This window comes from Sorex fumeus, unplaced genomic scaffold (assembly GCF_029834395.1).
Source record: "Sorex fumeus unplaced genomic scaffold, SorFum_2.1 ptg000007l, whole genome shotgun sequence".
NCBI lineage: Eukaryota > Metazoa > Chordata > Mammalia > Eulipotyphla > Soricidae > Sorex > Sorex fumeus.
Window position 1 is genome coordinate 6,483,639 of NW_026606064.1, and position 12,889 is coordinate 6,496,527.

General features: G+C 34.2%; 1 protein-coding gene across 1 annotated transcript; it reads right to left on the reverse strand.

The window, feature by feature from the left end:
* Positions 1-6,726: 6,726 nt before the first annotated feature.
* On the reverse strand, positions 6,727-7,665 carry LOC130045185 (olfactory receptor 4C15-like). Its single transcript, XM_056137893.1, has one exon. It carries the CDS (start codon positions 7,660-7,662, stop codon positions 6,727-6,729), a length of 936 nt encoding a protein of 311 aa, XP_055993868.1. The 5' UTR covers positions 7,663-7,665.
* Between the last annotated feature and the right edge of the window lie 5,224 nt (positions 7,666-12,889).

The window sequence follows — 12,889 nt, forward strand, 5'->3', positions numbered from 1 at the left end:
CTCCTGGCAGTGCTCAGGGACCCATATGGGATGCTGGCAATCGAACCTGACTCGGATGCATGCAAGGCAAATGCCCTACCCACAGTGCTATTGCTACAGCCCCATTTTTTAAAAATTTTATATAATTCTGTTTTGAGTATTTTTACCTGCCACCATATTTCTAAGTAATTCTGCATCAGTCATTCAAAAAGAATAGAATAAAACTCATTATTTTCTTCCCTGTCAAATGTGCCTTAAACGCTTTGTAAATATGATCCAATAGCATTGTTTAGCGTAATAATAAAAGGTATATTTTTATTTTTGTCTATCTGCTTAAACACTTTACTTTTCATGATAATTTGGGAATTATAGTCTATTTTCAGATCTTTTTCTCTACTCAAAGTAGAGTTGTGTTGCTTTATCTGAATATTTAGAATTTTGGTGGACTAAAATTGATGTAACTTTTAAATTGTCCTCTAATTTCTGATATTTTAATAAATGCATTTTAACGTTATGATTTCATGCTGATTGACTTCATTTAAAGAGTGAGACAAAACTATTGCAACTAACACAAAAGCATCTCAGACTTCTTCCATTGAAATATATCTGATCCATTGCAGATAAAAACATGAATTTTTTATGTGATTCTAGTCAATTCGAGCATCAAAAATCATACTTATAGTTTTCAGTACTATATCACAATTTTTAATCAGTCCTGAAATCACTAAATACAAATTATACATGTTACCCTATGTCAGAAATATCAAATATCAAATCTGCAATATCGATAACAATTATAAAATATACTGGAGTTTTTCGTTTTTAATGAAGGACTCTTTTCTAACATAAACCACTTTTTCAAGTCAACTAGCCTTTTCGTGAAATACTCAATGGTATGTTTTATAGCAATGGTCTACGAATGTAAAAATATTTGATTCTCAGTGCACTAAATTAGTAGTCTCTAGATAGCCCCTCCTATCACAAACACCTAAGTGAAAACAGTCTTTGTATACCGGATAAATGAAAGCTATAGGAAGAATAAATGAAGTGCTGATTGAGAGCTGAAACAAAATAAGGCATGCTTCTATTCTAACAACAGTGACTCCAACCATACTCTCCAAATATTTGTTTACTTAAACCACATATTAATGACTGTTTATAATATCACAAATGCTTATATTTTGAAATAGACACGTTATTTCATTTGTGTTTTCAAAGCCTCAGACTTGTAACTATAATATAAATTTTTTTAAATATAATCTAGAGTCAGAAAAGTTTATGACTAGTTCTCATGCACACAATTAAACGATAAGCCTGTGATTCTAGTCAATTTAGAAGCATAACAAAGAATACTGATAGTTTTAATTGCTATATCACAGTTTTTAATCCTTCCTGAAATCACAAAAATGTAAATTATACGTCTCACCCTGTGTCATTCTCTGGAAAGTTCTGGTTATGATAAACTCCTACTCTCTATGGATAAATACCCATCCAGAGGCTGATCAACAAGTAAAGGTTGTTCCAAGGTCCTAGTGCTACTTCTATGGGGAAGATTAAGAGCATCTCTGGCTGATAGAGCAGAGAATGTCTTCCATAGCTTGTGCAGTACTGCTCTCAACTTAACTTGGGATGGGTGAGAATAAAGAAACACAAATTGCCTTCTGGATTTCCAAATGTAATTTGAAGAGGTTTATCAGGGAAATTATGAATCTATAGTATTCTCTCTCATTCCCCGTGGGAATGTGTACATTTCCAAACAATAAGGTTTTCAGTGCTTATTACCTTACTCAACATTAATGTACCTCACTAATTAGAATTTTTACTTTTCATTCTGTACACCTTTCTTTAAGTTGTTCCTAGATTTCTCTTTGAAAGTGTTTTCATTCGAATCAGAATAAAATATTTGATATTTATGGGTGAAATGTATTGCAGAATAAGATTCAAATTTCTAATAGATAATAAAAGTTTTAATATCTTGACTCTGACTCTCACAATTTTTTAGCTCTGGAAGAATTTACTGCAGAACTATATGTCTGGTGTTATTTTTATGTTTATCAAAAATTAATGATAAATAACAGGATAAATTTATGAAAAATTTATAATGTGTATAAAGTTTTCCATGGAGTATTTCATTTAATTTTGAAAACAGTGTTATTTTTATATTTATCATTAATAACACTAAGAACTATAGAAGCTATTCAGCTAGGAAATAAGAAAGAATTTAAACTCAGAGCATCTACAGTCTAAAGTTTCATCTTCTTAGTTTGCTTAAATCTTAGATTTCTATTGGTAGGAGATGACCTTAATGTCAAGCACCCAAGTCCTTCTTATGGCTAGACTTGAGACCCCTCAAAAATTTTTATTAGTTAACTAAACCATAGTGTAGCTGTTCTGAGCAACATGAAAGTTAAAATCAGAGCATAAATGTACTCTTTCTGTCATTATATAATATATTCTCTCTAAATAAAGAGTATCAGTGAGAAAAAAAATTATTTTATGAAATTTGTTTGAGATAAGCAGAAATTGACTAACAGTTCCTATTATCTATAAACAATGTGCTCAAATATGAAACACTCTTCTGATAAGAGAAAGCATGATTGTCAGAAAATTATGATATTTTTACTGATCATTAAATATTTCTCTGTCCTAGAACTGTGACTGATTCCTAATAAAAAATAGTTTTCTTGATATACTTTTATATTTCTAATTGCATATCTCCCTTTTCTAAGTTGGAATGGATTAATTTCTCATTGGCTCTATTTCTTCATATACCTGTAATCATTTTAATGACATGTTATTCAGTATCATATATTATTATTCAGTATGGTATTTTATAACTCAGAAATTACTGATCAAATAATTATTGCCAGTATATTTGAATTAATAACTATATGGAATGATAGAAGGAAATTAATTTATACATGTGTGTGTGTGTGCATGTGTGTATGCCACATTTCGTGGTGATCAGGGATGATTCCGTGTTCGGGCTTGGGGATCACATGTGCTGGTAAGGATTAAATGAGGTTGGCAGCATGCAAGGCAACTATTTACGCATAGTGGTATCTCTCCAATCTAGTTACAAAGAATTTTTCATCACAGTAAAACATCAATTTTAGGTCTAGAAGTTAAAAATTTCTAGCTAATGAATAGATTGACCATGAAGATTCAAAATGCCAAGGAAATAGCGTTATAGTCTATTCATATTCCAGAGGTCTTCATCACTCACAACATAACTCATTGGTTTGCCTAAATACTTGAACTTTAATCTTTTTTTTAAAATGGGATTAAAAGAAATTTGTATTTCTACCTCCTTTGATTAATGCTTTATTTTCTGTTTTTCTGCAAATTGAGTTCTTTTTAGGGAAGATGAACAAGTAACATAAAAAACAGAGAGTTCCTGCAATTGAATAAATTTTATCAACTTGAGACACAAATGTACAGTTATTTGTGACATCATATGCATTTAAGACATTAAATTCAATTTTATGACTGTTAAAGTCACTTTTCAACCTTTGTCTCTTTCCATGTAGTATTTGATTGGACTTTATATAAAAATATTTAGTCCTACTTCTGTAGTCTGTAATTTGTAAGCATCACTTGAGTCACAGTGTACTTACTTTAGTATCCTTTACACATCCTCTGATGTCCAAAAGTCTAGAGTGGAGAGAGATTTTTTTAGATGTCTGGACTGGTTAAGGAAAGCTTTATAAAAAATAAGTGCTAACAGAGCATTATCACACAATGATGCATGTGCTTCATTTCTAATTCATATATAATGTGAAAATTAAAGAGACAAAGGATTTCATTATGAAATTAATTTTCTTTAGCCACTTCCGCCAAATATTTGTGTTCAATAATAAATATATGGGCTGGAGCGATAGCACAGCAGGTGGGGTGTTTGCCTCGCACACAGCCAACATGGCCGACCCGAGTTCAATTCTTCCACCCCTCTTCGAGAGCCAGGCAAGTTACCGAGAGTATCTCACCCGCAGGGCAAAGCCTAGCATGGTCCCCGTGATGTATTCAATATGCAAAACACAGTAACAACCAAGTCTCACAATGGAGATGTTACTGGGCCCACTCGAGAAAATCACTGAACAACGGGAGGACAGTGACAGTGACAGTGAACAAATATATATTGTGTGTGAATTATTTCACAGATGCTGTCTAATAGAGATTGATATCTTACTCATATTCTGCTTGGAAATCCTTCAAACTACTAAATATAACCTAAATTTTAAAAATTGACTCTAATTCAAGTCTTATGTGATTAGTTGAAGTGTGATCTAGTTAAATGTTAAGCCTATGATTCTATTAAATTCAGAAGGCACTAATGTAGCATCCATCATTTTACGTGCTATATTATAAAGTGGGAATGTTTTCTAAATGTTTCAGTTAAAGCAGGGTTTTTTTCCCCTGAAAACTCTGAGGTTTATTGGAATTGAGATTCGCAACCACCCCCCACTTCCGGTTCTTGAGGAAGCATTTGCGGCCACATCCATATTTCACCCCTACCTACAAGTAAGCTCATCTACCTGTCTCGTTTCAGAGACTCATAATCAAATCTCTAAAGAGACCAATAGGCCAAAATCTCTTTGGTACTTTGTCCTGGCTGAGTATCCGGGTTCATTTTAAAGGGAGATGAACTAAGTTTCCTCCCCCAAAATCCCAGCACTGCACTCATATCCCAACATCTTGCCACCATGAGCCAGATGGACTGCCTGATTAACTATTCTGGATTTTTCTAGAGCTAATTAATAGCTGTGCTATTTCTTCAAGGTCTACCATTCTAGGATCCCAGTAGGAGCAGCTCTGATTGGTTGGGAACTTAGATGCCAAAAAATCTTGTTAAATAATTTCAGATATCCCTGGTATCATAGAATGTCACTCTATGCTCTAGATGACAGTTGGACCCCAGTAGAGTAAAACTGATTAAAAATGTCAGGAGAAGAGGAGTTTTATACATTATTTTAGAAAAAGCAAAGGTTGCCTCAATAAAATAGACCTTTATAGATTTTAAATGAATAAAGAAGTCATAATGTGAATTTGTATAGAGGTGGTGTAAAACGATGTGAGGCAGATTATGCAATGTTTTAAGTTAATAATAAAGTAAAAATTTATGGACATAAAAACAGGAAAGCAGTGCTGATTATAAGCATGTCTCATTTCAGATGAACACCTCTTCAAGTTTTGTTGCTGGATTTATCCATTATTCCCAACAGACATTGTGAAAGATAGGGAGTAGGGACTTAAAAGTAGAGGACTAAAGTGCTAGTACAGTGGGTAGGACGTTGCCTTGTATTCCAAAGACCGGGATTGGCTCCTCGACATCCCATATGGTCCCCTAAGAACTTCCAGGATTAATTCCACAGTGCACAGCCAGGAGCAACCCCAGGTCGACCAAAAAAAAAAAAAAGTATACAGCTTGATATTTCCCCTATTAAAACTCTCAATACTTATTTTAGTTTAATGAAGATTTTGGATTTGGGACCATACATAGCTTGCTCAGGAGGTTTTTCTGAACTCAGCACTCAGAAATTACTTCTCATAGAGCTCAGGGACCATGTGTGAGTGTGAGTATAAAATCTGAATTCAATTGCATGGAAGACAACTGGTCTTCCTGCTGTACTCTCTATCCTGCTTCAGTTGGTGACATTTTAGAAAGTCAAAATGGTATCTTATACAAAAAAATACCTCATGTTCTTTTTCCATTGCCTTTTCTGCTTTATGGTATGTACATGCTATACATCCCAAAATGTATGTGTGTGTGTGTGTGTATACATATATGTATATATATATATATATTACATTGATATTTGTGTCCAAATCAAAGCAAAGATTGTGAAAAAAAATGTTAAAGTCTGGTGAAACAACGGATTAGAAAGTACAGTTCTTTTTACATTTTTCTAGTAAAATACTATGTAGTACAAGTTTTTCAAAAAAAGGCTTCTATCAAAATTTTTTAGAAAGCTAACCTCAATGTTCTGGTACCTAAATTAGCTACATTATTTGAGATGAGATGTTACAAAGAAGAAATTGAACTTTATGTTGATTCTAGAAAAGGTTTACAAATATCAAACCAGCAAGTCTTTATTGTATAAATGCACTCCATGAACATTTAAAATCTTGTATAGTTCACAGCGGTAGGGCATTTGCCTTGCACGCAGCCAGCCGGGCTGGGCCAGATTCGAATCCTTCGCCCCTCTTGCAGAGCCTGGCAAGCTACCGAGAGTATTTAATATGCCAAACACAGTAACAAAAACAATGGAGACCTTACTGGACCTGCTAGAACAAATTGATGAACAATGGAAGGACAGTGACAGTGACTGTGATAGTTCAATCAGATTTCTTAGGATAGGATAAAGAACATTTTGGAACTGAAAAAACTCTTTGGTTTCTAAATCCAAAAAATTCCTCTTTAGAAAAATTGAGCAAACTTCGTTCCTAATCCATAAACCTACTTAGCTTCAATCACAAAGGGTTTATATTTATAACAAAGATGGCAAATATTGATGACTTATTTCAGTTAATTTTTTACAATGGCTAGATTTAAATATGGACACAAATAATCTATAAATTTTAAATAAGAATTCTGAGATGATATTCAACATAGTGAAACATTTTCCCAAAATCTTATAATTTATGTTGTTTATTGTCTCACCTTCCTTCAAATTGTAAGGCTACGTAATATTACATGAAAATAATTTGAAGTTTTTACAAGAAATTGTATTTTCTGTGAATAATGATTTATTTTTTATCAGACACAACTATTAATCTTTTCCACAATTTTGTCATGGCATTCCTTACCTCCTTATTCCTGAAAGTATAAATTAATGGATTGAGCAGAGGAGTAAGCATGCTGTAGAATATCTCCACCATTTTGTCAAAGTAGAAAGCAGTTGGAGGCCTTGCGTACTCAAATATACATGGGACAAACAACATAACCACAACAGCAATGTGAGAGCCACAGGTGGAGAAGGCTTTCTTTTGTCCTTCGGTACTGTGACTTCTCAGAGAAAACAAGATGACCCCATAAGACACAAGCAACATGCAAAAGATTAGAATGCAGATTAATCCACTGTTGGTCACCACTAAAATGCCAAAAACGTAAGTATCAGTGCAAGCAAGTTTTAATAATGGGTACAAGTCACACAAGAAATGATCCATGATGTTAGGGCCACAGAAAGGCAGCTGGGAAGTAAAGGCAATTTGGATGATGGAATGAAGAAGTCCCCCAGTCCAGGCTACTCCAATCAAAATGCTGCATAGCCTGGAGGTCATGATGGAAGAATAGTGTAAAGGCTTACAGATGGCCACATACCTGTCATAGGCCATGGCTGTGAGGACGATCATCTCTGCCCCACCTAAGAAGTGTTCCGAAAAGAGCTGTGTCATACAGCCTGCAAAGGAGATGGTTTTCTTTTCATAGAGAATGTCAACAAGCATTTTTGGGATAATGACAGAGGAGAGGCACACGTCCAGGAAGGATAGAAAAGCCAGGAAGAAGTACATTGGGGAGCCCAGGAGCACTGGACTTTTCAGGATGGCCACCACAATCAGCAGGTTCCCACTAACCGTTGCAATGTAGACAAACAGAAATATAACAAATATTATTTTCTGAACATCTGGATTCTGTGAGAGTCCCAGGAGGACAAATTCAGTTACAAAACTTTGGTTTTTCATGTATTCCAAGGAGAAGCTCTAAGGTACCAAAGCAGTAATATAGTATCTGCAAAAGAATAAAATGCACACATCAGAACTTTTCATAACACGTATACCAACAAAATATTTCAGTTTTCGATAAATTATCATTAATTATCTACATTATTTGATGCAACATTAGAAATTTGAAAAATGGGGTTGCGGGGTAGAGCTGATAAATATCTGGAGAACATGCTAGTACATTGTATCAGAAATTGCATCATAATCTTATTTGAAAATGTTGAGAAGTAATTTTTTGCCAGTAGTCTATTCTAATTATTTCAAATTAAACATCTTGAATGAATTGCAAAGAGCAATCCTATTAACTTCTATTTTCATGAATCTTTGATACATAATTGCTCTTTTTTATTTCCTTCTCTACTACATTTTTATTTTCATATAAGCATACAACATATTCACATATTAATTTTGTAGCCTGAAACTTTATTTTATCAACTGATTTACTTCTAACTTTTTGATGACTGCTGTAGTTCTTGATGTAAAATATCGTATCATTTGTGAATAGTTATAATTTGAAGTATTAACATTTTGATTTCCTTTTCGTTTATTTCCTCTCCTTCTTGTGGCTAAGAATCAAAAAATCTTAGGTGGTAGTGGTGAAAAGTGCACATATTACAGAAAAGGCTTTAAGTTTTCCCTTTGAACTATAATGTTCCTGTGGAATTGTTGAATATGGTCTTTAAGTTATTGAGTTAGATTTCTTCAACTTGCATATTGTTGAGGGTTTTAAGATATGATTTTTTTCCTCTCAACTTTCTCGTTAAGGGTGTAAGTAGGATGGGACAGTGGAGGGTTATTGACACTTTGGTGGCAGAGTGGTTGACGTAGCATTATCAGAAGAAAACAATAATATAGACAGTATTATAATCCATATTACCTCAATAAATTATTTTTAAAATATATCCAGATTCACATATGGTTTTTCAGTTTTTAGGAAAATTATTTATTAGTTGTGTTAAGCATCATATTTGAGTAGGAAAGGAACCATACTTTTGAAATTTCTGATATGCAGTGTAACTTGTCTACAAATAAAATGAAGAAAAATGCATCCAGATTCAAGGTATTTTAAAAGTCATAGTTATCTCACTAATTTTTTGAAAGATAAATTATCTAGACATCCTAAAATTAAGTATTTATTTTTAAAGAGCAAAACACCTATGAAAAATGCCAACTTTTATTAATATACATTTACTACAACAAATATACATGTGTTGATCTTTACTAATTATTTAAAATTAAGTACATAATTAATTAAAAAATTTCTACCATTACGATGCAAATTTCAAATTACATTTTGTCATTAAGATCTATTATTCTAGCAGTATGATTCTATAAACACCCTCTGTTATATCCTATTATCGTCTCTTGGAGCGACAGCTCAGCAGCAGGGCGTTTTCCTTGCAAGCAGATGGCCGGCTGAGCCAGGTTCAATTCCTCTGTCCCTCTCGAAAGCCTGGTAAACTACCGAGAGCATCTAGTCTGCATGGCAAAGCCTGGCAAGCTACCCTTGAGGTACTCGATATGCCAAACACAGTAACAATAAATCTCACGATGGAGACGTTACTTGGTCAGCTCCAGCAAATCAACGAACAACGTGAGGACAATTATATAGTGCAACAGTGAATAGAGGAAACTTATTTTTGTAAAAGAAAACACATTGGGTCCAGAGAGATAGTGCAGAAGGTAGGACTCTTGCCTTGTACTGGATTAAGCTGCGTCTGTCTGGTGCTACATATAATCCTGGAGCACTTTCAGGTATGGTCACTCTGTACAGAACCAGGTGTAAGCCCTGAGCACCATCAAGTGTAATCCCAAAACAAAAAATCAAATTTTAATTAAAAATAAAATAAAAGATAAGAGATTTTCACCCTTACCTAGCACAAGCTCCAGAGAAACATCTATTTCAAATTTTTTGAATATCTTGTGAAATATATTTACATAGATAGCTTATGAGTACATATCACAGAATTATTGTGAGGATGATTCCCATTCATTATCCGTAATTAGAATATACAAAATGTTACCTACAGTAAAATGCCCTTAACCAGGAGAGTTTGCCATCCACTCCAAATTACAAACCTGAGAAAACTTTCCTTTTGGTTATCCAGAAAATTATTAAACACTTATTTTTCTAGACTGAAACAGCATCAAAGAATGGTTATGTTAATAGACACGGTAATAGATTTTGTTAGTATTGTTTGATTTGTTTGTTTGATTTTTGCTTTTTGGGTCAAACCCAGCGATGCTCAGTGGTTATTCCTGACTCTGCATTCAGGAAGTACTCCTGGCAGTTATTGGTTGACCATTTGGGATGTTGAAAATGGAACCCAGGTCAGATACGTGCAAGACAAATGCCCTACCCGCTGTGGTATCACTCCATCCCTGATTTTATGTTTATGTGTATATTAGTATACAGATCTTTTATATAATATATAAGTAAGGATATGTTTATATGCTCACCACTATACCACCAACGCGCTGGGAATGGGCTGGAGTGATAGCACAGCGGGTAGGGCGTTCGCCTTACACGCGGCCAATATGGCCGACCCGAGTTCAATTCCTCCGCCCCTCTCGGAGAGCCCGGCAAGCTACTGAGAGTATTCAATATGCCAGACACAGTAACAACAAAGACTCCAATGGAGATGTTACTGGGCCCGCTCGAGCAAATCGACGATCAACGGGAGGGCCTTTACCTTTACCTTACCTATGTTTATATAACAATTAAAATTTCATAGTTTCATGAATATCAAGTATATCTGTGAAGTTAAGCAATTTTAATAAAGTTCTGAACTGCTTTTGGTTTAACTGTGAACATCAGACTCAGATACACCTATCTTAAAAATTAGTATCCTCTATCCATTTTTATTATTTTATGGAGCAAATGACTTAAACTTTCAGAGATACATATTCTACTTATGTAAACGGTATAGGAAGAACGACTTTTGTAAAAATTCTTATGAGAAAAAATAAGAAAATACATGGTAAAACAAATGTATTTCCTCGGGACACCGAAAAAATAGTAATGAATTTATGAAACTTATGTTTCATCATAACAACAGCTTTTAAGTACATTTTTCTAATCATTTATTTTTGAAAAAATATAATATTTTGGATATAGGCAGATACAGCACAAAAAACCATGAATGTCTTAATAATGTCTAGATAAATTGTTAGCAACCCTGAATCACCTGGATGAGAAGGTGACACTCAATTTTTGTTTCAGGAGAAGGTATCATTTATCTTTCCTTTAGTTTCATAAAAATGATCATAGGGAGCAAGCTCAGGAGTGAATTTTAACTTTAGGAGTGACCAAGTCTCCTATGTCAAGTCATTAGTTAAAGTAACTGACAAACTCTCCACTTCCAAATCTAGAATTTGCTGGCACGTATTTTATTTTAAAATTTGAACATCCACAGCTTAAAACCAAAGATCCCTCACACAAAGGTTCTTTATCATAGGGTTTATGATTTTAAGTTCATTGTAATTTATAGGGAACAGGTAAAATATAAAAAATGAAGGCGATTCAATGCAGTATTGTATTCCATATGATTTAGAAAGCCAACACTGGACATTCATCCAAAAAAGATACGGAAACACTGCTTTAAAAGAGTATTAGTACTTCGTGGGCCTTGTCAGGAATCTTCACAGTAGCCATCATGGGAATCAAGCCAAAATAGAAATAAGAGGACTGCATAAACATTTGTGACAAAAATATTCTAAAGTAGTCCAGTACTACATTTTTTAAAAAGATGAAATTATGCTTTGGGGTAAAATGGATGGATATGGAGATGATTATACTAAGTGAATGAAGTAAGGAAGGATGAGACAATTTCAGATTGCTTCACTCATATGTGAAATGTGAATTGCTAACACAAACTCTGACAAGACACTTATCTTTTAGACTCAGTGAAAACTACTGTTACTAAAGGGAAAGGGAAGGGGTGGAAAAAGGAGCAGAGGAGTCTTTGGGGGGTTGGACTGCAAGTAAAATATGAGATATGATAAAGGTGAACATTACATACATAGTTGCATGATACTGAAACCCTAAACATGAAAAGCCAAAGAAAAATTAGTAGATAAATTAAAATTAAGTAGGAAGGAACTTGACCCTAATTCAGCTTGTTGCCTTTGAGGTAATTTACCCCCAAAAAGCCAATCCTATTGGTATTTTCACATCCATCTAGCAGAGTCTTGGTAGAGAAGGAGAGGAGCAAACACACAAAGAAACAATTGGACACAAGGACTAGTCAAGTGTTAGGGTCTCCTGGGCAGCCATGAATGAGCTCACTGGCTCATTTATTCAAAACAATCTCCCTCCTCCCCACTTTGACTCCCAACTGTGAGCCATTGTTCAAGTTCATAGACACAGTAAGCCCATTCAAATTCAATAAGAGCACTAAAACCAGAGGCTGTGATATTTCATATAGCCTATCAGCAGTCATCCTGTGTTAGCTGCTGAAAAATTATAGGTGATATTGGAACTAATTGTGCAGGCACTTTTTAGGAATGCTGCCTACCTGAGAAACATAATGGATGTGACTGTAGAATTTTCATGCAAATAAAAATCAATGATCAATACTGTTTAATTTTGCTATTTTATTGGTGCCCAGGGAACTCTCCAGATCTTTGTTTTTTTGTTTGGGGGATGATTTTCTTCACCTGGTGTTGAATTCTAGTACAGGAACAGAGATACTATTTGAAAAGATAAGGGGCTGTGAATAGAACTGGATAGTTCATTGAGAATAAAAGGAAATTATTCTCTCATAGTTTGACAAAAAAATTGATAATGTTAGAAGAAATTCATCAGAAATTAACATGGATTCTCATATACTTGTGATTAATCTCTAGTAAGAAGATACTTAAAATTTGAACGCTCCTGAAGAATAACATATTCTTAAATTTTTAATGCATCATTCATGTTTCTCATCTACTCATCTAAAAGCTCCAGAGAATGAAATCAGATGGAACTTTAATCTTCTATTTTTGTTTTTGTTTGTTACGCTTTTATTTTGGGACTACACTTGGTGATACTTAGGACTTTTTTCCTAGTTCTATGCTCATAAATCATTCCTGGCATGGCTATGGGGATCCCAAACCCAGGATTGCAAATTGCAAAGAAAACACCCTATCTGCTACCACTAGAGAGCAGTACTACCACTTAGCCCTTGTCAGGTTTTCTATCCAGAAT

Bases quoted from the DNA above. Each gene is read 5' to 3' on its own strand.
- LOC130045185 (XM_056137893.1), bottom strand. From the start codon at position 7,662: ATGAAAAACCAAAGTTTTGTAACTGAATTTGTCCTCCTGGGACTCTCA.